The following is a 25,986-nucleotide window of genomic DNA, read 5'->3' as shown; positions in this document are numbered from 1 at the left end:
AAAAAGAAAAAGAGACCCAAATGAAAAAGCGCGCGAAAAAAGGCTGTAATATACTTACTCCTCAGCCAAATGTGGGTCGGAAGCTGCTGGAGGGTGGTCTGCCACTGTCTGATTCCTCAGGGCTGGACAAAGAGGGTCATTCAGACACCTTCTGCAGAAAATTTCTTATATAACGGAGAAGTTATCTTCAGAAGGATTCTGGCCGGACCCAAGGCAGTTACTCTTCGCGAAGAAGGCTGCTCTGGTGGGTTTTATCTTCCCGGTTGGGCGGCCAGATTATTGTTTTTGTTCCCGGTCAGGCTCAGTTGGTCCGGCTGCCTTGGTGTTCTAGGGTGAGAAGGGTATCTGCACACCCTCCTGCCCAAGCACCTTTGGCAGAGCTCCCAGGCACAGGCTAGCCCCAGCAAGCTGTTGTAGTGATATGCAGCTCTTAAGCAGTGTTCAGCTCTTTTAGAAGTGATTTCAGCTCATAGGCTTGCTGGGGTGCCTCGGGCAGACGCAGGGAGAGAGAGACGGGGAGCGCTGTGTGAGGTTCCACCGGAGGATCTTTATTTCATCTTCCGTGAAGGGTTCAGGGACAGCTTTCTTCCAACGAGCTAGGGAAACTGAGGGGTTTTTATAGGGTACAGGGGTTTTGAGAAATGGTCCAATGGTGTGGGTCAGGGTACAAATTGACCTATTGTCTTACAGGAAGATAACAGAGGGTCTGAGGCGCGGGAAAAGGGGTTCTTTTGCTAGTCAGCATGACTATGCATTTTCTCTGCCCTTAGGTAGCTAATCTCCAGAGGGGCCTAGCAGGCCTATCTGCTGCAACACTAATATTTCAATGTCAGCTGAAGAGAACACCTACCTATAACTCATGTGAAAAACACAAAATTACACATGAGGACATTTTGAAAAACAGAACTTCAGCAATATCCCAGTCAACATCCAGGAGAATATCTCCATGTAGGACGTTGCAGAGGCAGCAGCTAAGGACACAGCTCTATCAGAACATCTCCAAAAAATCAGTGAAGTTATTGGGGATCCGACAGAAGACACCTCTGTAAACCTGGAAGCAATTCTAAAATGAAAAATAAGCAGCACATACAGTGGTACAAAAAGTTCTACAAAGTCTATCCTGAAAAAGGTGGTTACCATAAAAGCTTCAGAGAAGGACAGAGGAATGAATCAGACAAACACTCTCAAAGTAGTACAGAGCATCTGCAATGCTCCAAAATTCACAGCTGCCCACCTCTGCACACATAATAATGATGTTCCAGACCTCAGCTTCCACTAAAGCACTTTCTTAACAACAAAAACATCTGCAGGCACTATCTTATTTACCAAAACAGGTGAAATAATAATTTTTCTTTTCTCTGTTTATCTAATGTGAGCCGGATTTTCACCAGGCCCTTTTAGATTTGTTTATATACTGATTTCAGCACTTACTGGTGCTGTTCAGCCCAAGACCTTTATAAACATCCCTTAGACAATCCTGTATCAGACAGGATTAATTTCTTTAAGAGCAATTAAACACCTTTCTTTCCCCATATTTATAGAATTTTTACTATTTTCAATATTTATAGATTGGTAAGCATTCATGTTGGACACAGAAGTCACCATCAGTCACAGACATCTCAGGAGAAGATAAATTGTACTGCTATTTTCCCCCTACAAAAGCCACATCCAGAGTAGCCCAGTAAAACTTAAGATCAGGATTTTCATGAAGTAAATCAATACATTATTTTCCTCACCTAACAAAATTACTAATAATTAATTTTTTCAAATGCAACTGTTTAAAAAGTCAGTTTTTTCAAACAATTTTCAAAGAAAAGTCATATACAGACTACAGTTGTCTCAAATAGAGGAAACCCTTCCTGCTATACAACCTAAATTCAGTGACAAATATTTCAGGAAAGAATGATTTTAATCCCACAGTTAAGAATTATCATGCTGTTCCCCATATAGGCCAAATTTCATCATCTCTAACTAGAGCAGTAGCAGAGAGCTTTCGACGTGCTGGGAACTCTCCCAATGGCCAGTGCTCTCAGCTCCAGAACACATGCCGAGGGCTGCACGTGTTGCATGCAGCACTGCAGGCGGCCCAGCCCACCTGCATGGCCAGCACAACCCACAGCACTGCACTGCAATGGAGCAGCTGTCACAGCACTCAGGTAACACAGCATTACCTGGGCAGCTGCACCAAACTGCAGAAATGAAAACTTCCACCATGCAAGTTGAAAGAGACATTGCAGATTTGTGAAAGAATGTAAGACTCCTCTCACAGTAGTTTAATGCTCCAATAGAGGATACGAAGAATCCCCATGACTGTGTTTACTTTCACCATAATTATGACACAGACTGAGTCTCAATCTTCACTTATTCACCAAATTTTAATGTTATTCTTCTGACAATTCTGAGCAATTTGCTGTCACAAAAATAGAAACGTCAAAGAAGTGAAATGACAAAAATAAGAAATTTCAACTGCTGAATGCTTTCTCTATGTCATAAAAGATTCTCTTGCCTGGAAGTTTTCTTTTTAATGTGAATTCATTTTCAAGTTGTCTTAACAGATTCTTACAACTATATACTCAGCAAGTTCTACTACCATCTGAAAGAAGGGTTTTCTCTACACCTTCATGAATTAAAAATGCTCCATGAATGACCTGTTCATTTGACAAGGCATGTCTAAATAATATCACCTCTCTATCCATCCAGTTGTGGCAATAAATAAAACTATCCTGAAGAGTTTCACAACATGAATCCTAGCTATTAACACAAATAGGCACAGAGAAAGCACAAATTTTCAAGCTGCTTTTCAGACAAGCAATTCTCTCCTCCTTCAAGAAGGATCTACCAACTGCATAACCTCTAATCTTCCACCTTCCTCAACAGAAGCAATTAGATTTTTTTGTATCACACATCATCTTCCAGTCATTTCACTGAACAGTTTCTCTAAAACTGAGGAAAAACACTCATATTCCCCCTACAATTAGTCAAAGAAAACCATACAAACAATTATTGAAGGACTGTGTTCAAAGCCTTAACGGCATATGGAATCCAAACCAAAATAAACTCCTTCCACTGTTTGTACACAAAAGCTGTACTTACCCTGATTTGTGAAGTACGAGATCTAGAGATGGCACCACATAAGAGCTGTGTAACTTAAAACCAACAGAATTAGGTATAAGAAGCTGCCTGCTCAAGTTGGGATTTGGTCTGTGCAGGGGCACTTAGCTGTTCAGCACACACAAAAAAAATAGTTTCAGAAATTAATACAATATTTTCAAAAAAACAAACAAAAGCTCATTAATCCTTGCAGTTCCATCTCCACAGAGATTGAAATCCTTAACATTTCCATCTCCAATATAAAATACATTTTAAAAACCATTTTCAAAATTTTGGCCTTTCAAAGAAGCCGTGGGAGTTTCACTGGGTATAGCAATTACCACAAGGTAATGCCAAAACTCCTGAAAATTAAAGTCAAATCAGTTCACCACAGGAAGACTAGTAATACTCATTTAGTAACTGCAGTAGACCCCCAAACCAAGCTTCAGATCTAAAACTGGTACTTTATCTCGAAAATAGCTTTCTTCTCAAATGACAAAACACATCACACTGCTTATAGAAAGAGCCAGCTCCACAGATATGCTGCTCATATCACTGCACAGCCTCAAGAGGAGCACAGAAAATGGAAGAAATTGTTGCTTGGTTAAGGGGTTTTTTGTATAATTAATTTAAAACAGAGAACTAATTTCTTTTTTAATGTTTTTAATTTTAAAGATACTGTGTCACACAGAAAGTTTAATTTATGTTTTTAATTTTAAAGATACTGTGTCACACAGAAAGTTTAACTTGAGATTATGGATTGAATATTACAAAGTTGAGCATGCTGCTTAGAAAAGAAGCTAAATGTAATAGAATTCAGTACTCTGAGCCTTTACCAGAGGCAAATAAATCTCATTCTTCTCTGTGTCCTTAACAAAAGCTACAACTAAAAAGCAAATTTCAGGGAAAGTAAAACACATGGAAAATATCTGCTCATCATAAGAAAACAAGGGAAAATCCCCTTCTCTTTGGAGAACTTTTAAGCACAGCCTTTATAGAGACAAATGGATTACTGGAACAGTATGCCCCACTTGTTCTTTAATGAAAAAATTCTTTTATATGTGTATACATGGTTAAATAAGTTATAACTCTGCATTAATTATCCAACTGGTGATCGAATGAGACAATTCATAAGAGCCTGTCTTGCATAATGAGTACATTTTATAAGCCATACTTTAATGAAGGGTCTTAAAATGGTACAAACATCTATAAGAAGCTCATCACAGTAAGAAGCTCTGTTTCCAAGGACCTGCATTTGGTGGACAGATGAGTATACAAACGAGAACAACAAAAATTAGAGGCTTACCCCTCCCTCTTGCTCCAGTCCTCAAAACTGCATGTATTTGTAGCACATACTGAATTACTGACTCAAATAAATGTAAAGACTGCATACATATATAGAAAATACAAGATTTACATTTTAAGCAGATAATAAAATGGGAATGATTTACAATAGTTCTATTAACTCATTCCAAAAGTGGTTATAGAAGTGTCCTCAGTTTGGAGATCATTTAATTATTATCACCACCAGACAATGTAATATTTGTTCAGAGTCTACTGATAACTTTCTACCATCTATTATCCAAACTGATTAATTTATACAGATGCACATATAGTCAAATTACCTTTCTTTCAGGAATGAAAGTGCACTCTTATGACAGCACACTCAGAATGTGATAGAAATGCTGCAAAACCAACAGCCTCACTAATTTAGGCTGATTACACACTACTCTCTGATCCAGAGATTCTGCTCCTTCTGAGACAGAGTCACTCCATGGGCATCACACCTCTAAGGACACCAACACCAATAGGCCTAAATCTTTGAGGCTCATTTCTGAGATCACTAACAGAGGAATAAAGTGAGAAAACTGAGTATATCAGAAAGCACTGCAGACTGATTTATCATAAATAAATAAATGTGCTGTCACAGTTTCATTCTTTACAACTCCAGTTCACTAGTTATTAGTCATGGTGGAAAAAGCCCATTAATTTTACTACCACCATTTCAGCACACACATATAAACTCCATCACATAAAAACCTTTAGCTCTCTTTCCCACAAATGAAATTTATCTAGATCTTATTAAATTGACATGAGTAACTCAACACATTAATTCTGTCTCCTTGGAAGGCAAATCCAACGCCAATTTGTGCTAAAAGCATTTCAAAGGATCCAGGATATATCATATTCAGGATACAGAAACTACAGTATTAAATAGAAGCAATATCCCAAATAATCCAGTGAAATGAATTACAGTGGACAGTGCAAAATACTTCATATAAGAGACATAAAACTCCACCATAGAATAAATGCAAGGCAAAAGCATATCAAAGAAAAAGATGGAACTGCTTATGTTCTCATTATTTATTTAAAATGTCTAGCCTTTCTAGAATACCATTAAATCCTAAGCCTTAGCTTATAGCAATAATTCCATAGATTAAGTATTACCTCTCAAACTTAATTTAGTATCCCTGTACTTTACCCAAGAAAAATGGGAAACTAGTGTAGATAGTTCATACTTTTCAAAATATTATTTGAATAATCCTATAATTCATTACTTTTCTGTCAAAAATAACCACCCCTTTTTTGAGCATCTGCTCATATTGGCATTTTTCAGTGTCTCTGAAGCCTGTCATCCACCTCAGCCTCTTCTTTTGCTGTTAGCAGTGTGGGGGATAAGAGGTTGGCTTTTGTTTTTACTATTCCTCATCTTATTTTGGCTAAATATTTTGGCTTGCCCCTCCAAAGACCCTCTATTCAGATAAATGTATGTTAGCTGATTCAAAATAGCCATTTAATTTGGGATATTTAACATTTTTACATTTCCCACAAGTTGCAGCAGATCTGTGGTTTTCACCCAATTAAAAGCAGGTAGACAACAAACTTCCACAACCTGCAGCAAATATTCTGCCTTACACAGAAAGCTATGAACAAGCTTTACTTCTCAAGCCAACTTACAAAGTTGCCACCTAGTTAAAAAAATTAGAGTGAATTATAAAAGCGGCAATGGCCAGCATTGCTCAAACTCACAGTATAAAAGGACACACTGAAAAATAATTGAGAATCTGCATTGTATATGGAGTGAACACATACTATTTAATGATTATTATTAAAGTGACTCAAGACAAATCAGTGTGCTTTGAATTCATACAACACTACTCAGTAATACATGGCTTTGTACATTTTATTTGTTAGACACTAAAAGTTTTTGTTTGAACAGAGATCAGCCTCAGAAATACTATTCCAGCTAAGTTTGTATATTCCTGTCTGGCAAAACCAGCAGTGTCAAGAAGAGACTTTGTTGTATGAGACAGACTCTGCAGAAAGACAAGCACTGATTCTGCTGTCCAAAGTCCCACCTTACCTACAGGTGATCTGTACCAACCCTCTCGTGTTTAACAAGTGTCAGCCCCACTGCTCACAGTTTTCACGGGGGGCAGAGAAACAACACCTCCCATTTGCACTACAGACCTTCAGGCCCAAAAAGCAGCACTGCTGCTGCACAAAAGCTCAAAATAACTACACTTGATAGCTGGTATCTTGATGAATTTCTCACCTTAAACTGTCCATCTAACATCTCACTGCCCCAGTCATTCTCTCCTTCTCCCTCACTGCACACTCCCCCCATCCCTGAGCAAAGCAATGGCACTGCTCTTGTCAGCAGGAAATTGACAACCAACTTACCGAATACCCTAATAAAAACATTTGCATTTACTTAGAAGAGTTTTTAAGAAAAAAAATAGTAAATTTATGAGTTGGCACAAAGCTAGCTTTGGCTGTGTGTTATAACCAACACAGACAGGCTACTAAAACCCCAGACCAAGTAGTATTTGTTCCTCACCCTGCATTTCACTGAGCATAAAAACTTCATCATGGTAACACTTCACCAATAATAAGGCAGCAAGCGCTTATTATTATTCAAAATGAAATACCATTAAGAATAGATATTACAATGACATCTACTGGGAAATAAGCTACAGGAAAATGGAATAGCACATATACAGTCTGTACTTCAGAGCACATTAATTTATATTTGACAGAGCAACTTAGTCCTTGCACCTGAGAAACAGAAAATTAAGATTTCTTGAAAACAGACACCGAAATAGACACAACTCATTTGCAAAAACATATTAACTCATCCACTTCAAGAAAGAATTGCCAACCTAACTAGTGAGAGCCCTGAGAAGAGGAAATGCTCCTAAATTCAGCATGCTGTGATGATGTTTCATCTACTGACATGGAGCTTTGCTTCATAAGGCAGCCCAATGACTGAAGTTCCTGGTAGGGATATCCAACAAAACTTAAGATTACTAAGCAAGAGGTCAATTTCAGGTGTGCAATTAAGTGTGAAAAAAGTATTGGAAACAAAATTTTAAAAAAGAAAAAGGGCCATCATCCTCTAGACACAGAGTCTACTAAATAAATCTGATGCAAACATGGTATTTAAATGATGTTTTTCATCAAGAAAATATTCTGCTGAACACTACAGAGTAAGATTTTACTTGCTTAAAGCACTGACTGGAGACGCTCTTGCCTTACATAGGCACCACTTTCTGCCTCAGTACTAAGCCACAAAGATTAATAACTGTAAACTCAAGTAAAACACAAGCAATGGACAATAAATTTCAGAGAGCTGATTAATTGTAGGATGCAGAAGCTTTCTACTCTGAATTAAAATTCTTGATCAATATAATTCAATAACCACAGTCTGAAAATAAACTATAGAAGGGAACAACTAGAATGCCACTTGTAACCAACATTTAGTATTACAACATTTATATTAGCAACTTGCATATTTACAAATTTTATTTTCATAACTACACATACAGTATTACTACCAGCAACTCCAATTACCACTAATAAAATGGCTCGTGCTGTTTTCATATCCACTCAATGGAGGATCAATGCAGCACTTCCTGAACTCCAGGTTGAACTTGTGGCACTAATAAATGCATTAAATTAGCTTTCCTGGCAAAACACAGCACAGGTGATGAAAAAGGAAATTAGATTGGTTGAGTGATAAATTCTTCTACAACTTTGCCAGCTTCGCTGACTCACTTAAAGGAAACATGTTCTAGGATTATCCTCACTGAAGTTCCCAAACCTAACGAGCCACTTTAGTGGTAGCCAGGTGGCTGCAGGAGCAGCCTCTGTGAGAGGAGATCAGGAGCTGCCCCCACATCAGACAAAGCCAGTTCTAAGCCAGCTCCAAAAGAGCCCCACCACTGGCAAAAGCCAGTCACCTATGCTGGTGGCACATCTGTGCCACTGTATCTACTAAAGGGTAAAGAATATTGTGAAGCAGCTGTGAGAGGAGTGAGAAAAATGTGAAAGACACAACCCTGCAGACAGCAAGGTCAGAGAAGGAGGAAGGGCAGGAGGTGTTTCCAGGCCCTGAAGTGGAGATTGCCCTGCAGCCAATGGAGACTCCCATGGCAGGGCAGGTGGCTATGCTCTGAAAGAAGCTGCAGCCTGTGCAGAGCCCACAGAACAAGCTTCTGGCAGGAGCTGCAGCCTATGGAGAGAAGTCCATGCAGGAGGCTTTGGGCAGAACACTGGCCTGTGGGGCACCCACAGGAGCAGTCTGTTCCTGGAGGACTGGATGCTTTTGGGAAGAACCCATGCTGAAGCAATTCTTGAAGATCTGCAGTCCAAGTGTTTTGGAGCACTTTGTGAAGGACTGTACCCATTGGAAGGGGGCCACACTGGAGCAGGGGGAAGACTGTGAGGAGGAAAGAGCAGCAGAGACAAAGTGGTATGAATGAACTAGAGGATCCCCCATCCTCCTGCACCACTGGAGAAGGAGGAAGTACAAGAGTTAGAAATGAAGGAGTGAGATTGCACCTGGGAAGGGAGGGCTGGGAGAAGGTGGGTTTAGTTTTGATTCTGTTTCTCACTGTCTTACTCTATTTTTAATAGGCTGTAAATTAAATTAATACTCCCCAAGCTGAGAGTGGTTTGCCCAGGACACTAATTTGTCAGTGACCTCCTTGTCCTTAACTCAATGCATGAGTTGTTTTTTCCCTTACTTTCTCTTGTTGCTCAGCTAAGGACTGAGAGTAAGAGAACAGCTTGGTGGGCACCTGGCTGACTTTCAAGCTAAATCCATCACTGCATACTTCAAATTTAAAATCACATGGTTTTCATGAAGTCCTACCATAGGCTGATGGACAAGATATATCCATGTAATCACTGAACTTAAGAGTGAGACAGTTGCACATTTCCCATGTGTTCATTACCACTGTTCCATAGGTTTTTTAGAGTTTTAACTTGTTATCATCTTCCTGAAGATCTGGACTAATAGTCACTGGAGCTAATCAATATCCACTTTCATGCCTACAGAACAAGTGTTCCATCAGTGCTAAGATTAATCATCCCTACACTGAAGTGGGATTATACCATAAACAAGCTTAGGGAACAGAAAAAGCAAAACCAACTTTCCTCTGATATTCACACTTCTGATTTTACAAATCTAACTCAGTCGCCTCTGTTAAGGTGATACAAATCTTCAGTAAATTGAAGAGAGACCATTCTTGAACTTGTTTATAAACCATAATTCCTGCAATTCCCTGTATAATTGCACAAGTTATATACGGGTACCAGTCATTACAAGCAACTCCATGGAAATTTCCAATTACTAAAGCTGTAACCATTAAGTTGCTGTTTGTAAAGATCACCATTCCTATAATTTAAAACTAATATGCTAATAGATGCCTTATTCTCTCGCTCAGCCTACTGAAGATGCTTCCAAATCTACAGCCACTTGGGTTTGCTTATGAGATCTAAGTAAAAATAATAGATATGTGGAAAGCAACTATGAAACTCACTGATCTATGGACTGTAGTAAAATTACCAAGAAACAAGTAGTTTTCACCTTTATGTCTAGTTAAATAAAGCTATCTGCAGGAATGAAAGCAGGTTATTTCTAATAATCAGCAGGATGGATTGATTACTAAGAACAAGAATAAAAATCTTCTTACTACCCTACCCCTCACAAACACCAGAAGACTGTTTCTGTATATAAAATGCAAACAGTGATGGCAACATGAAGGCTATGAAGGGAGGAAAATCATAAGCTCTTCCTTTTCAGTCTCTAGAGCTGACAAGTAAAGCATAATAATATTGAATAACTAAAAAATACAGAGCCTTTTAGAAGAATCCAGCCAACACAGCTGGATCAGAGAAATCAGAGGTTCACTTCTGAAGGCTGGGCAGAGCACAGAAGCTTGGCTTTTCACTCAGTTCTGCATGCTGTGGGGGAGGGACCTCCCTCCACCTCAAATCTCTGCACACCAGACACTTACAGGTTGAAATGTCTCCACCTGGTAATTTTTTCTGGCTCTTTCAACAAAGAGTTACAGACACAAGCATTCAGTTACTCTAGAAAGCTCCATGCACTGCACAAAACAAAAAGCTGTTTTTTAAAAAGAGCAGTGATAATGAGAAACAAAAGATTATTTCAGAATAGACTTATACAGGAGAAGCTCAAAGAAACTTAACAGGGCAAGCCAGTGTTGGAATTTATGTCAGTATTGCAGTAACAAGATGTGCAAGTCATGTAACTGTATGGTCTTGTTACTTACACTATCATAAGTAGCAATCTTCTTTTTGATACTCTTGAACAAAATTAAGCAGGAATATGAAAACTTTGTAAACACAGCACACTGCCCAATATAACTATTATCTGGTTTTTATGAAAGACCAGATAAATCAATGTAGACTGCAAATACCAAGTACATAAAAAAATCTGATTTTATAGAATTATTCTGTTGCACGTTTAGACTGAGACTGAACTTGTAACAGAGGACACAGCACTAGTACATAAAGCACTGAACAGACCATATAAAATTTAACACAATGATTGACACTGTGTCAGATACCACACAAATATCCTCCTAAACAAAAAGCTTTTCTTCCCCTTCTCTTTAAGAAGCAGCATGACATAAAAAAACTGAATGATTTCTCCAAGCTATTAGAAGAATAAATGTTTTTGACATGAAGAAACTTTTTTCCTCCAAACAGCAGTCTTTATTTTCACTGCTGCAGGTTCATTTACTATATATTTGCTGTATTTCCTGTAATTTTCCACAAAATTTAAAGCTAATGTTCTCTGATACACTACCATATAACAGACTCAAGGGAAGGATAACATTTTATGTAACATTCCCTGTTGCTAAAGTCATCGAGCTATGTATCAATCATAATTTGGAGAAACACTGACAAAATTTTTAAGAACAGATTTTTCATTTCATAAGCAGAAGTCAAATGAGTAGCAATTGCCACAGCTCAACTACTACGAACTAGCAATTTCCTCATGTATGAGATTACATTTTAATTATTTTGAAGCAGCAATTATGTTGCTAGGTGGGGGGAAGAGGAAAAAACGCATTCAATCTAGCACTGAACAAATTCTGTTACACCGGCCTGTGGCTCACTGGCTTTTGCAACAGTTTTTGTACTGCACAATAAAACTTCAAAGCAGCAATTGGCACAGGAAGGGAGTGGATTGGCTACTGAAAGAGATAATACAGACCAGTGAAGGGCCTTCAATGTTCCCATCACCAAAGCACCTACCAGCCTACAAATAAACTTCAGGTCTCAGTCACATTCTGAGCCTCTCCTAAATCTCAAGATTATCCACAACAAATCTTCTGTCAGCAGTGAAATACTACAGGATTACAGTAGAATTAGTTCATCTTCATTACGTGACTTTCTGAATGATTATTCTTCCACACATTTCAGAGCATTTACAAACCCATCTTCCCCAAAAATTCAAGGCTACTATTTTGAACATAATTTGGATTTCTTTCAGACATATCAACTTTGGAATAATAAACATTATTAGAAGCAAAACCACAAATATCCAATTAACCAATAGTTATTCCCATTAATCTATTCCCCTCCTGCAGAGAAGAAAAAAAAAAATCACCTTTTTATAGCGATCTGGTGCAGCAGTTTACATAGCTCTGGCATTGTGAAGGTGGGGCAAGCTCACTGACAGATTTGTTACTAGGACACTAAATCCAGAATCCCCTCACACTGAACCTCTGCTCCACAACAAACCCACCCTGTCATGCCTCAGAGCATTACAAAAGCCAGAGCCTTTTGCCTGGCTGATGTCTCCATTCCCCACTTCCTTAAAAATTTAAGCATGTTGATGCTGTGACCCATACTGCACCTCATAGTCAATGCTCACAACACAGTTTCATTCTTTAATTCTCACTTCCCTCTTAAAGCTCTGTGCTGTCATGATGCTTGGATAAATTGCCAACAGTCAGGATATTGCTGTGTGGTGGTCAGAATCCATCCAGCTGACCAAGAGTGCCTCATTCTTTTCCTTCATTCACCATCTGTCTGTATCCATCTCCTGTGATTCTAGACTGTCCTTATGGACTGTGTGCTGTCTGGGGCAACAACCATCTTTTTTCATTCTCTATTTGCACAAAACAGCATGGAGTCCTCTTCTGAAGTTTTCATTAAGACATTAAAAGTGGATTTGTTCCATAGAGATTCACAAACTTTGATTTATACAAAGAATAAAAAAAAAAAGTCAAAGGGAAAAAACCCAACTACATGCAGTTCTTCCTATTTGGTTCTGCCTTTCAATGCCCCTCTCCCATATTCCAGAAAAATCACTTCTCAAAAGAGCAGAAATTTAAAAATTTAAACACATGTATGTCAGGTTGTAACTGTAAGTAAATATTTCAACATGTCTCTTAAAAACTCTAAGTCACACTAATTCAACATCAGAAGTGTTATTACATAATAAAATACATCTATATCATTTTACTGTAATTGACCTGTTTTGTAAATGACCCAAAATATGTGAAGTCTTCTCTCTAAAGAACAGTTGGTCATTCATCAGTTCAACAAAATCAGTGAGAGCTTTTTTACAGGGACATTCTAAGTATTCTCTGCCTCTGGTTAAAGTCTCTCCCATTTTCACTGACAGAACAGTCTCAGCACAGATCTCATCGCCAGCTGCCCTCTGGAAGTACACAAGCACTCTGCCCTTCGGGGACTGAATTCAAAAACAATTCTGGGACACTTTGGAATTGTCTCAACACTGACACCACAAATCCACATCATCCCCCCCCACCTTTCTCTACTGCACACTCAGATATGTCTTAGGGTATCTTGTGTTTGGGGGCATAGTTTTCATTTGGCCCTATTATGACTATCAAATTAAACCGAGAATTTTGCCTTTGTTTCCACTAGAAAGAGAAATGAAAAAAGCAGAGTCCTAACACCAGGCTGGCTTTAGAGCAGTCACCGCAAAAACCACACTATGCGGTAGCAACTTGCACTTGATCTCTTTCTCCCTAATTCTGTACCAGCTCTACTACATCACGCTTCCATCCTGCACCTACCACTTGGTAGCTGCCCTTCCAATGGAATTCCACAGTCCTGCTCGAGAAGGGAAATACAAACGGAGAGACGTAACTCTACTAAAGCCTATGTCATTCTGCTCGAAATTAAAAGGCATCAACACTGTATTTGCAGGAGCCAGCCGTGCCCTCGGTTTATCATATCACCTCGGCGCCGGCAGCAAAGCAGACCAGAATTTGCGGAGGGAACGAAAAGGGGGGTCAGAGACACGATCTGGAATAAATATTCACTCACAAAGTGGAAGCAATTCAATTCAGGAATCAATTACATATTTAAGAGCCTCGTCACGCAGGGGCAGTTCAGGCTGGAGGTGAAGCAGCTTCCCCCCCCTGCCCAGGCTGCAGCAGCCGGCGCTGCCCGCCCGCCGCGGAGCCGGCGAGCGGGGCAGCCCCGCGGGCACGGCCGTGAGGGCGCGCCCCTGCCCGGCCCGCGCGCACCTGGATGTAGTTGGTCTCGCAGTACTCGGCCACCCGCTCCAGGTTCGTGTAGCTGTCGAACAGGGCCCGGCGCCCCCCCGGGATCTCCTCCTCCAGCAGCATCTGCAGCTCCGCCATCTTCACATCCTCCCACCGACCGACCCACCCACCGAGCGCCCCTCGCCCCGCTCCCGCTCCGCGCGCTCCTCCCGCCCCCCGGGCTCCGCGCCCGCCGCCCGGGCCCGGCCTCGCGCCGCGCGCACGGAGCGCGCGCCAGACCCCCACCGCGGCGGGGGCGGGGCGCGGCCGCGCGCCGCCTCCTGCGCATGCGCCGCTCCTCGCGGCCCCCCGCGCGCCCACTTCCGCGCCGGCAGCGCGCGGGGGGCGTTTCCGGCGGGAGCGGGGGAGGGGCGCGCGGCCGGCGCCGGGGCCGCTGTCCGGGCGAGCGTCGGTCGCTGCGCTGTGCTCCTTTCGGCCACTCGTGGCTTCCTTTGAAATCCTTTTGCCTTAATTCACTCGATGGCGGGTTGCTGGCAAGGCGTCCTGCAGAGCACGGGGCAGCGGCCACCGGTCCGTACCCCTGGGGGGCTCCGTGTGCCCTGTGAGCGCCAGGCCCTCCTGCTCCTGGGCGGCTCTTCTGATCGCCGCAGGAAGAACAGGATGTGTCCTCTGTGTGGATCCTCTCCGAAAAGCTGTTCTGCAGGGCCGTGAGGAAGGCTGAACTCCCAGCTTTCCAGCCTTGCCAAAAAAGCACATAATGAAGGGTCAGCAGAAACAGAGGACGGGCGGCCTCGTGGCTGAAGCACTGCACCGAGGCCATTAGTTAGGTCTGTTCGGTCGGTTCCTGGCTTCAACACTGACGTCCTTTATGACCCAGGGAAGTCACTCTAGAATTGTGATGAAAATGTCCACCCTTCGAGGAGTGTGCAAGGCTTTCCCACTCAATTCCTCCACCTGAAGGAAGTAACCTTTCTCCCGCAAAAAAAAAACTCCAACCAACCAGCCCTCTCGGCAGAAGCATCCCAGCTTTCTGCAGGAGAGCTCATTTGTCCCTTTGAAACGAGCTGCAGCTGTGATGGCTCACCTCTTGTTCCCGTGAGGCTCCACAAAGCTCTTGCTGCCTGTGTAGTGCAGCCCGGAGCGCTGGTAGAAGAGCCTGGCGCTTTCCCAGCGCTCACCCTACAGGCACTTCGGGAGCTGGCCAGAGAACAGCCAGCACTGCAGGACCTGGGCATCAGTCTGGTCCTACAGCAACAGTTCTTTGGCTTTGATTGCTGCTGCAAAGGCATCCAGCTAGATATGCCTGACTTCTAGAATTGCAGACTGCAAACACCTGGTGGGGTCAGGCAACAAACTCGTAGTCTTTGGGGCCAGTCCTTGAAAACTTCTTCCCTTGAAACAAAAATTATACAGAAATCCCTGCCCTGAGGGTCATTTCTTCTTGGCTTGCTTAGTTATCCCATGTGAAGGATGAGTCAGGCACAGTGTTCATCGTATTGGTGAAAAAACCCTCATATGCAAAGCATTTTTCTCCCATTTTAAAATGTGGTCTGAAATTCACAACTTCAACTACTTTTCTACAAGCAGTTAGAGAGCCAAGGGCAATTTGTAGCTGTAATAGTCTTACTCTCACAAAAAGGCTTGTGAACCACAGAATACCCTGCCAGAGACACCTCACCGTGATGCTTGTGGGAGGAGAGGCGACTGCTCACGAGCACCTGCGCTGTCCCTGAACACCCGTGGAGTCAGGCTGCCTGCAGTTCTCCACAGCAGTCTGGCATTCTGCCCTAAACCCACAAGGAGCAAAGAGGTGTCATGCAGCCTCATTCTTGGTGCCCTCTACCCACAGTTTATAAACCATGAGTTACACATCCAAAAATACTGGGTTTGGGATAGTTAAAAATGAATCATGGCTGTCAGCTGCCCTGCTGATTGTTAATGCATGTCTTGAGAGAGTGGTCTTTTCTGCAATGGCTCAAGGAAGGAAAGCCAGCCAAATCAACTCAAGAAGGCTGCTGTACAGTGTAGAGCTCCAAGCCTTATCCCACACCTCCAAGAATCATCCATGGCCAGGCCTCCACCGCTCCCCAGCGTGTGCAGCTGATGGATAATGCTTTTGCAGTTTGGTAACAGGCCCCATGCTCCCTCCTCCACTGCAGCTTCAGCTTGGATTCTGCTTGTGTCACATCTGCTGCTGCTGTTGCAGCTCCAGGGTTGCTCATGCCCATGCTTCCAAGGCTCTTTGTGTTTGTGCCAGGCTGGAGGCAGGCTGAGGCTTTCCTTCTCTCCTCATTCATTTGCTTCTCAGGTGTGAAGTCAAGCTGTCATTTGGCAGCTCCCCAGTAAACCTACATGATCTTTCTCTTGGCAAAAGGAGAGAGCTGTCAAAATCCATAGGAGAAGGTTCTCCAAAGATGCTGTTCAGAGTTTAAACTTGGATTAGCAGCACCAGAGTGTAGGGAGGGGGAATTGTTAATTGTGTCATCTTCTCTCTGTGCCCTTGGGTGCCACCAGGGCCTGCTTTCAGTGGGAACCTCTGAGAGCCCATCTGCTCTCAGATCTGCACTCAACATCAGCAAGCCTCTTTACAGGCAGCTCCCACCTGTGGGTCAGGCACCTCTTGACCTCTCAAGGGCTCTGCCTGTGGTTCTTCGGGTGCAAGAAAAAGCATTATCTGAAATACATGCACACAGCTGTTCACCAGAGTAGCTGGACTAACCTGTCTGCATAATCAGGTGCTTGTTATCACAGCATGTTTACATTTTAATAGGGTACTCATTTATGGATTTAAATTTAAGCATGAAGAGCCCTTCTGTCAGAATAATGGCCATCCTATAATCCTCTGTATACATACAAAAAATACTTAGAAATAGTGTTTAAATTAGATCAACTGAATCCAACTACCACTTCCCTAAATTTACATAAATTACTTCCCATCTGTCAAGTGATGTGCTAAACTAATTTTAAGTTTTTATATTTCCTCAGCCCTAATTTATTACACACTTTAACTTCTCCTTTTTTTTCAATCCTATTTTCCCTTATATCAATATCTTCAATACTGAGAAACAAACACATTTTTCACCTAAAGATGCCATTCAAATAGTCACCAAAAATAGAAAGGCAAGCAGTCCAGAGACTTTAAATTGGAGATCAAGATCCAAAAGCACAGGGAAACCACTATTCTTCTAACTTCTCTTCCATGTCAGGGTTTTAGCCCTGCCAATCACCCAAGGGAGTCCCCTCGTCACAAAAATTTGCACAGATGAGCCAACCCATTGGTGACATGCAATCCTGCAGCTGAGCACTCTGCATGGGTGTCCCACACGTACAGTTTGAATCATCAATTCTTTATTAGAGAAAAGTAATAATGGGGTACCTCAAAGGCCAGCTATGTTTTGCACACAGTAAGAAATCACAATCAAAGTCTCTTCCATTTTTGTTGCTTTACAGAGAACTGAACAGCACATCACATAAGGGGTGCAAGTAAACATCATCTTTGGACAGATGACCAGGTCAGATCTTGGATAGATCCTGCTGCAGGTTTTCAGTTCACTCCTTTATATAACTGTGCTCTAGTTTTATGACCATTTTTCCTTTTATCTTTTCACTCTTTGTAAACAGCAGAACAAAAGCTGAAAATCCCTGTGCTGCTGCATCACATGGAGCTGAGCAGATTTGCAGCTGGGTAAAGGAGAAAGGACTCTGGTACCAAAGTTCTGGTCATGTGTACTGATGATATATATATATATATATATATATATATAGGCCCATGCCCTTTAGGAGGAAGGTAGCATTTACTGCAGGGGTGAGGGAGGGAAGGAAAATTGGGCAATTGAAGAAAATAGTCTGTAACTGAAGCATGTACCTTCACTCCCCCAACAGGGACATAGTCTTCACGCTTGCTTCACATAGTGTTTGGGTCTGCCTCTGCCTGGATAGCCACTCTTTGCCAGTCTCATAGTCCAAAGCTTCTGGAGCAAGCAGCAGTTTATTGAACTCCCATGGCTATTCCAGAATGCTGGGGTTGCTTCCCAGCATAGAATGCAGCAGTCTAATACTGCAACAAATGGTGTCAGGATCCCGAGGCATCTTAAACACTCAACCTCCAGTGCTCACTGTAAACCAGACTGAAAAACCCACACACCCTGAAGCTGCACATTCTCCTCCTGCTTCCTCAGGCATTTAGCAATTTGCTGGGCAATCAAGATTATAACCACAGATAACCTCTCTGCTTATGAGAAACTGCTGCTGGGTAAAAGGCTGGTTGCACAAAGGTACCGGAGGTGACCGATGGAGTAGCTTCCATCTCATGGAAGTGTTTGCCCTAACATTGCTATTTCAGAACCACCTAGTGCACAATTGACATCTGATACCTCACACACCTCCAGAGAGGAGCAGGACATGTTGCAGAGATTCAGACCATCTGTTTGAGGGCACATCTTATTCCAAATCCCAAGCTTTTTTCTAGTTTTCTGCTGAACTTACTTTCAACAGAGCACTGTGTGAAAACAGAGCCAGTACAAGGGGAGGAAAGGAAAGAAGAGGTCAAGCCAAATAGGAAAAATTATCTAACATTTCAGACATTAAAAGAAAACAAGTAACAAATGGTCTCAAAGAGAGGCCAGCACAAAGCATAGTTGCTCATCAGTTCCCTTCCAAGGGATCAAACAACAAGCATTCAGGGAACAGGGGAGGAAAGAACAGCTCTAATTTATTTTTTTCCTGCTGGTATTCCTTCTCTAAGATGCTAACCCAGACCAACTGCCAGTCCTTTCCCAGTCTATTCTGACCCTGTGGCATCCGCCAGGTAAGGTCTGATATGGTCACTGAACCAGTGAAGGGTAGTTAATGCTCCAGTACAGCACATACAACAAAAATTCATCCTCTCTGAACTATTGATTCTGGTTCACTATTATTGACCTACTGATGCTTTTTTCACATTTTCAAGTTTGGTCTGCAGCAGCTGCAACAGTCAGAACCATTCTTTGAGGTCTTTGTTTCTTCCTGAATTTAAAGTTCAGATTTTTAGGTACTTGTGTAACTCCAGGAACTTGCCCCTTGGAGCTTTTCTAATCCTCTTCTGTTTGTAATCCTGCTTTTACCACATAAACCACTTTAAAAATATTTTATGACCTTGCATATTTTTGGAGCCACCAAACTCAATGTGTGATGTTTCTGTAACTAGCATAACTCCCTTGCATAGGAAGCATAATTAATCACACCTTTGAAGTCATCTTTCCTCCTTCTATCACACATCTGGGGACAAGTAATCCCCTTTCTCAAGGCTGTGAAGGCAGCTTCTCCTTGCATAGCTTCTCTTCACTGTTACAGTCTGCATCTCCCTCCTTCCCCCAACTTCTCTGTCCTCCTGCTTGGTGAACATACAGGAGCATTTCAGCCCTTTCTCTCACCCAGAGCTAATTTTGACAGTATGGCAACAACACAAATCTCAGTGATGCAGTACTGCCTAACAGGAGGTGGAGGCTGATGGCTCCCCATGGGTGCAGTCGTTTCACCCACCTGAGTCTGAATCCAGTTTGGCAGAAATATTTATGCACAGAAGGCAGCCAGGCCTCCCCACATGTCTCCTCGGAGAGGGAGCTTAAAGGCCTTATTTATTTCAAAGGCAAAAGCATCTCTGAATCATACAAGTGAGCTTTTAGCAGGAAAGAGTTAAGAACCTAAGCTGTACCCATCCTGCTGTAAACTAGTCAAAGTCACAATCTCTGCACCCTGAGTATACGACAGGATGCGAATGACTGCCACACGTCAGCATGCAAGGTTTGATCTGTCTCATACAGGTATAAGGATATTTTTTCCATCTTCATCTGTTTAGGACTGGGCTTTCCAGAAAACACAACAGAGGATTCACACTCCCAAATTCAAATGGAACAGGGTAACCTAACCTATTTTGCAGATGCCAGCCTTAGCTAACAAGATTCTAGTGGGTTAGGACTGAGCTGGGTGTGCAGCTGGGCTGTACAGCAGCTTAGGACATTGGTTTCAAGAGCCCCTCTCAGACTACTGCTTCCCCAGCTAGGAATGGGATTGCTGCAGGAGACATCCCTAGGGTGAGAGCAGAGGAGAACGGCTGGAAGGCCACAGGTTGGTCACTCTTCACCTAATGAGAGTCTGGGGTATTACTGATGGATAAATAAAGCTCAACTCTGATAATCAAAGTAATCATACAAGTCTGTGCAGATGCCTGGGCTCACATAGAGATTTATTTGAATCAGGAACACTGAGGCAATTCATCCTCTCTTAGCAGCCTCATTCCCTGCTCTGTGTGCTCACTACCCATGGGGCTAAGCTATACAATCATTCCCCTCCTTCCTTCTCTGTGCCGTCCTGCAGCATGCAGTCACTAAATATAATCTGACAGCTTACTTTCTCTGGTCCAGAGCCTCAACATCCATGCACTGCTTCTCTGTGCCAGAAGCTCTATTTTACAAGTCAAACCATAGTCTCCCTCACAGCTCATCTTGTATCAAAAATGAGCATATCTTCATTTCCTCTCTTTCTATATCCAGCACTGTTGTTGGAATGGGCTCACACAGCAAGTGCAGTAGCACATTCCCCAAAATCTATCAGCCTCAGAGCCACACAACCAAAAGTTAATTTCTGCAAACCACACAACCAAAAGTTAATTTCTGTAAATGCCAGCTAGCCCTTAGCTCTAATCAGTTCATCCACTTACACCAGTTCCAGTTCTGGCTTAACTCTAAGTCTCTTTGAAGCCAGCACGCATGTATAACTTCATCAGAGAGTGGAGTTCTCACATCCAACAGCTACCTTACTACTTTTCCACACTTTTCTGCCTCATGAACTTCAAAAGGTGCCATATTCCTCTAATGTGCACTCACTGAAATGTCATTGAAACCTGTTTTCTAGATGTATTTCCTGACCTATGGCAAACCAAATCTCAAGGCCAAACCTCTAAAATTTTATTAATTCCAGAAAAATATGATCCTTGTCAGTATATGTGACACCTCCAGCGAAAGAGCTTGCTTAGCCACTTGTTAGTTGTGCTCCTTGATTCAGAAAGCCAGAGCTCATTAGAATACTGTTGTTTAGGTATGTACATCACTAGGATAAAGGGATTATTCCAGGGCACAGACTGGCTATCATCTCTAATATGTAGGAAGAGGAGCAGAAGAGCAAACAGATACAGATGGAGTGCTATTGCTTCTCTGTTGCCAATCTGATATTTCAAGCTGTTTTTATACAAAGGAAAAAGCAGAATGGAGAAATCCTTATCTTAAAAAAATGACTGGGAGCTCAGTGAATTCAGCAGCTCTTAGGATAAAATACCCACAGTACATTCCCCCTCGCTGCCTCCTCAAGAACCAGCAGTTTTTCTCACAGCTTTCCATTAACCACTTTTATTATCTGAACGTCTGCCCACATGAGTAATTGAGTGAGTCACATCAGCAAAAGACTTGTGGGGTTTTATGAGGAGACTGTACTGTAAAATTTTTTGAAATCACAGTTTCATTTACAGAATGGGGATTTTTAGCTCTGGTGACAATTTCAAGACCAGTGCAGCAGTAATGGGAGAAAGAAACACAGAGGTGATAAGGATTTCCAGTTCTTGAAGGTAATTGAGAAAATGTGATTGCTCAGCTCAGTTTGCCCCACTGGAACAGTACAGCTATAAAATGTATAAAGGCTAATGCATGATGTATGTTTGCAGTATTTTCATCTTTACTATGTAAAAATCACCATCAAGCTTCCTCAAGCGAAAAAGACATTTGCTGTGAACTACAGTGTATATACAGCAACAGGCTCTATCTACTTATCACTGATGGAATATGAAACCAGAGGCCAGGCAACTTCTATAAAATTTCCTTTTCCTTTGCATTATGGCAATACTGGACTTACAAAGACATCTAGGTGTTTAAATAGTCAAGTAGGTGCTTGACTGTTTGGGAGTATTCAAAATCCAAACATCCAAGCAGATACAAAAATCTGGGTTCCAACAACTGAAAGCCACAACTAGAATTTCAGTGCAGCTGTGCCAGACCAGTATCCTGGATACTCAATGGTATTCAATGCAATTGTACAGCACAAACAGTCATGCAAAGGACAGCAGAACCAGGCCCATGGCTGAGGTTAATTTAGAGCATTCTGTTAACAAGCAATCAATCTGCTCCTTACTTTTAGAACAGTACATCAAATCCAGGTGCAGAGTCTGTCAAATTCAGTATGAATTCTGCACAACAGAAGAAAAAGTGCTCTCTCTGCTCCCAAATATCTTGCTTATCAATGAATGTGGGGTGGCTGCAACCACTGGTTTCCCATAATATGCAATGGTGTATTCTTGCAGGCATCCCTGTCAGCTCCTGTTGACTCACATGACTTACTCCACTCCTCCCAAAGCACCTGCTGCTGGTAGGTTTTATCTATGAAGATCTAGGGAAGCTGACAAGTCCTCTCAGTCTTTCAGATCTAAGCCTTGCTTATTCTGTATTAGGTCTAGGTCAATATGAAACAATGGCTGCCAAGTGCCAATTACCACACTTTCAACAGTATGAATTTTGGTTTTTTAGATACCCTATCCCTCCCCCCAAAAGATAAATGGCCAAATATGACTTACTTTTTTCTCTTATTATTGCAAGAGATTTTTGTTCCTTTCCTGGATTCATGGCCAAGGGAAGTTTGGTCAGGAAAAAAGCTTTAATGGGTGAATCGTCCTTTCTGTTTTCTGCATGACTATTCATTCCCTCCCAGCCTGCCCTCCCCAGGGTTTCTGGATACAAAGTACTTTAGGAATCATTTAGTCTATTGATGAAATACAAGCCCTGAGCTAGCAGGTACACAGCACTGCTGGAGTATCTTTTTCCATCAGTTAAATTAAAGAACTGAATCCAGTTGATGGCTGGGCTCACCAAGCTCTCTTTTAGAGAGGATACTCAGGGCCTTCTGCTGTAAAGCTCTGAAAGGGAAGATGATCACTTTATCCTTGCTGCAGTGTCTGAGTCACCAGTGAATTGGAAGCAACTGTTAAAAAAAAAAAAAAAAGCGCCTTTTTTGGTGAGACTTCAAAGTTGGCAGCCAAGCAGGCACAGCATTGGATGTGCCAGGCTCGTGACAGAGCTGACCTGCCTGGATGCCAGCAGGGAGGTGGGAGCAGGGTGTGCCAGTGCCCGTGAGTTGCTCTGCACTGCAGAGACTGGAGCAGAGAAGCTTCAGAGAGATTCAGAGGTGGTCTAGGCACTCATACCCCATATCAAGAGCAAACATTTCCTGCATGTCACTGCAGCATCATTTGTCCACCTACAGGGAATTTCACTGTCATCAAAGTAACTAAGACACTCACCAGGGACATCTTTCACCTGGTTTCTCTGCCCTTTCAGTTCTGCATCCTCTCCTTTTTGGCCAAGGAAAAGGCCTCAGCTACCTCATCACTACTACTATCACTTAACTGTACATCAATTAAAATTAAGATTTTGTGCCAAGTTACACTAGTTTTAATGTAAAATCCTGCAAGATTTGTCCTTGTGACTTTTAACTGGTCTAGCATTGATTTATTTGAACTACTTTTTCCATTAAGGAGATGATCAAGTGCTTGCGCCAAAGATGTTGGAGCAGATATAGAACTATGACTGATGCTTCCTGCCTCTTGGAAGCAAGGCTTTCTTTACAGGAGCATTAAGATCATAGAACTCACACGTACTTCATTTATCTTGGGAGCACGCTCCTCTGTAAAAGAAACTGGAATGACCTGAAAAGTAGGGGGAAAAATTCTTTCCACTCCAGCCCTCCCCCAAATCTTTTTGTGGGAAACACAACTGTGTTTTTGATGCTAAAATTCACAGATTTAAAAATACTTCTCTTCAAGGAATGTTACCATGGAAACCTTTACTGTGTCTCCTTCCCCACCCTCCATATGTGAAGAACGTTTTCTTCGTCTTTTTTTTTCCTGCATGTGGTAGTTCCTCTCCTCTGTCTGCTACCACCAAAACCCTGCCATTGAATTCTAAGAGATGTCAAACAGGCCTTTTTTTAATTGGAAAGTCATTACTAAAATCCACTCCTGAGCTGAACTAAAAAGAGGTGTCAAGATGGGTTCATACTCTCAGGCTCCAGAGAAATGCCTGGAATATTTTCTAGCAGTTCTTGCTTTGGACAAGTGGAAAGAAGCAACAGGAGCTGCCATGGTCATTAAAACAGTGTCACCTCCTGGTAGCATAACCCACAAGTGATGAAGATTTTCCTTTATGCTTTCCTGAAGGTATTGCTTTTGCCCCGAAGCCAGAAGAGGATCTGAGCACAAAAAGGAAGTCAATAATTGACTATGCAGGGGAGAGAGAGTATTTTCCTAAACTGGACTGCCAACAGCCCCAAGTTCATATAACTGCACAGCTAGTGGGGGAGCTGGCACAACAGCTGCCCAAGGGACTTGAAATCAGCAAACATCCACCCTGCCCAATAACCAACATTTACTTTTGCAGCAAGTAGGACAGAAATTCCCAAGACCATCCTTTCCATGTTACAACAGAAAATAAAACATGCAGCTGTAAACTCTGTGGTGTGTGCCACAGCCACTGCCAGCACATGCTTAAACTGCTGGGAACAGAAGGGTATTACTATTATTAATAGGATATTAATTTGCAATGGTGCTTCTCTATGTAGCTCATGTTAATTAAAATGTAGAGATAACAGCATTCATGGATATTTTTGAGATAATGGGAGGCTAGATGAGTAAACTGCCTCCTCTGCTCAAAGTTGTTCACAACTGCCCCCCCAGCTGCCACCAGGACAAGGGGCAAAAGTAAAAGGCTTTGCCAGCCATAAAGTGCATTAGCAATGGCCTAGCTGCTCCCACCACCTGTACTGGCTGCCTGCTCCCGAGGGCAGCAGGTTGCATAGGCACAGAGATACACTTGGCCTCTTACCTTTCCTGAGTTTGCAGCTCTCAGTAAAAACCTGTCCTACAGTAAGAGTCTAAGGAATGAAATGACAGCTTTTCTCTGTGCTTTTCAAAGCTATCCTGTCAACTTTGTAAAGCAGCTTGCTAGTGTAGAGCAGGAATATGAAGCATAAAAAGCAACAATTCCCTATATTATAGTAACCTCCCGCTCTTGGCTTTCTTTCCAGACTAAGACTTTTTTCCACAGGTTGAAGTGCTTGCCCATATCCCCCATGTAACAGGCAGAAGGCATCTCTGGACTTCATACATGTCCTCGGTGTGTGGGTGGAGCAGCACTGACAAAGCCCTGTGCTCTATTGCCTGGACTCCTGAGACTGGTTACCTCCATCAGGCCAGCTGCTGACTCCGGCTTTTCCCCGACTGGCACTGACACTGCTGTGGCTGTGACTGCGATCCGGGGACATGGCTAGCACAGACTCCCTTATCTCAGCCTTCTTCTCCTCACAAAATCTGCAGGAACACAAGAGTGTAGAGAATTCAAATCCCTGCCAAATGCAGCTGATTTGGCCCAAGGGCTCAGAAGTTAGATCTTGTAAGAGAAAGGGAAAAATGGCCAAAAGTAAGTGGGAAGGGTGCACACAAGTCTTTCTCAGGAAACCAGGCCAAACAAGAACCAGTGACAGTGCATGCCAGACAAGGGGTGAGGGCAGAAATGGGAGAAAACTGATTCTCAATCTGCAAATCAAAATAGATTAAAACTTCCTAAGAAAGCTCCATTCCATGAACATTTCCATACTAAAAAATGAGTTTGCTGCACAAGGATCCACAGCTGGGCTGACGAGTGTTGCACTAAATAGCCATAGTTGGGCTGTCTGAAGTGACACACATAGAACAAGGAATGGAAACCTACAGACTTGAGCAAACAATGTGGCTGTGACCTCAGTGTCACTCCCATCAGTGCATTACAAATGCCTGAGAGTGCCTTACCCTCCTTTCCCTCCATGCTCAACACATTTCCTTAACTGATGAGTCAGGCTGGTTTTTTTGACAGCAGTTTTGAGCAAACACAAATTCATCACTGGCCTTCTGCAGCACACTGAGCCACCATTCTTCTCCTGCATCAGCCATGGACTCCTATAGCAGGCTTGATCACCAACTCGGACTGAGCACAACCTACGGGTGCAGGCTAATGGAAAATTCATAACAAATTATATGGAA

The 25,986-nt window shown here is 42.4% G+C and overlaps 1 protein-coding gene and 1 long non-coding RNA gene across 24 annotated transcripts in view; one reads left to right on the top strand and one right to left on the bottom strand.

The window, feature by feature from the left end:
• ABI2 (abl interactor 2) overlaps positions 1-14,094 on the bottom strand; it is a 74,211-nt gene extending 60,117 nt beyond the window's left edge. For 10 of the 22 annotated variants that reach the window (XM_068196086.1, XM_068196093.1, XM_068196099.1 and 7 more), the window contains exon 1: positions 13,917-14,093. In XM_068196086.1, coding sequence (XP_068052187.1) covers positions 13,917-14,033 — 117 coding nt within the window. In that variant the 5' untranslated portion in view covers positions 14,034-14,093. Of the gene's footprint in view, positions 1-58; positions 7,765-13,916 lie in introns of those variants that run through there. The other 12 variants (XM_068196090.1, XM_068196087.1, XM_068196091.1 and 9 more) reach the window with 3 other exon arrangements.
• Positions 14,095-15,089: 995 nt separating this feature from the next.
• LOC137477239 (uncharacterized) lies at positions 15,090-22,891 on the top strand. Of its 2 annotated transcripts, none has more exons than XR_011000891.1 (2): positions 15,090-16,203; positions 17,346-22,891. It is a non-coding gene; the product is annotated as an uncharacterized lncRNA (long non-coding RNA). The 2 variants fall into 2 exon arrangements; XR_011000890.1 differs by having other exon boundaries at positions 15,090-16,630.
• Positions 22,892-25,986: the final 3,095 nt, after the last annotated feature.

This window comes from Anomalospiza imberbis, chromosome 7 (genome assembly GCF_031753505.1).
Source record: "Anomalospiza imberbis isolate Cuckoo-Finch-1a 21T00152 chromosome 7, ASM3175350v1, whole genome shotgun sequence".
Lineage (NCBI taxonomy): Eukaryota > Metazoa > Chordata > Aves > Passeriformes > Viduidae > Anomalospiza > Anomalospiza imberbis.
The sequence above is the reverse complement of the archived record's forward strand: the minus strand, read 5'-3'. Positions and strand labels throughout refer to the sequence as shown.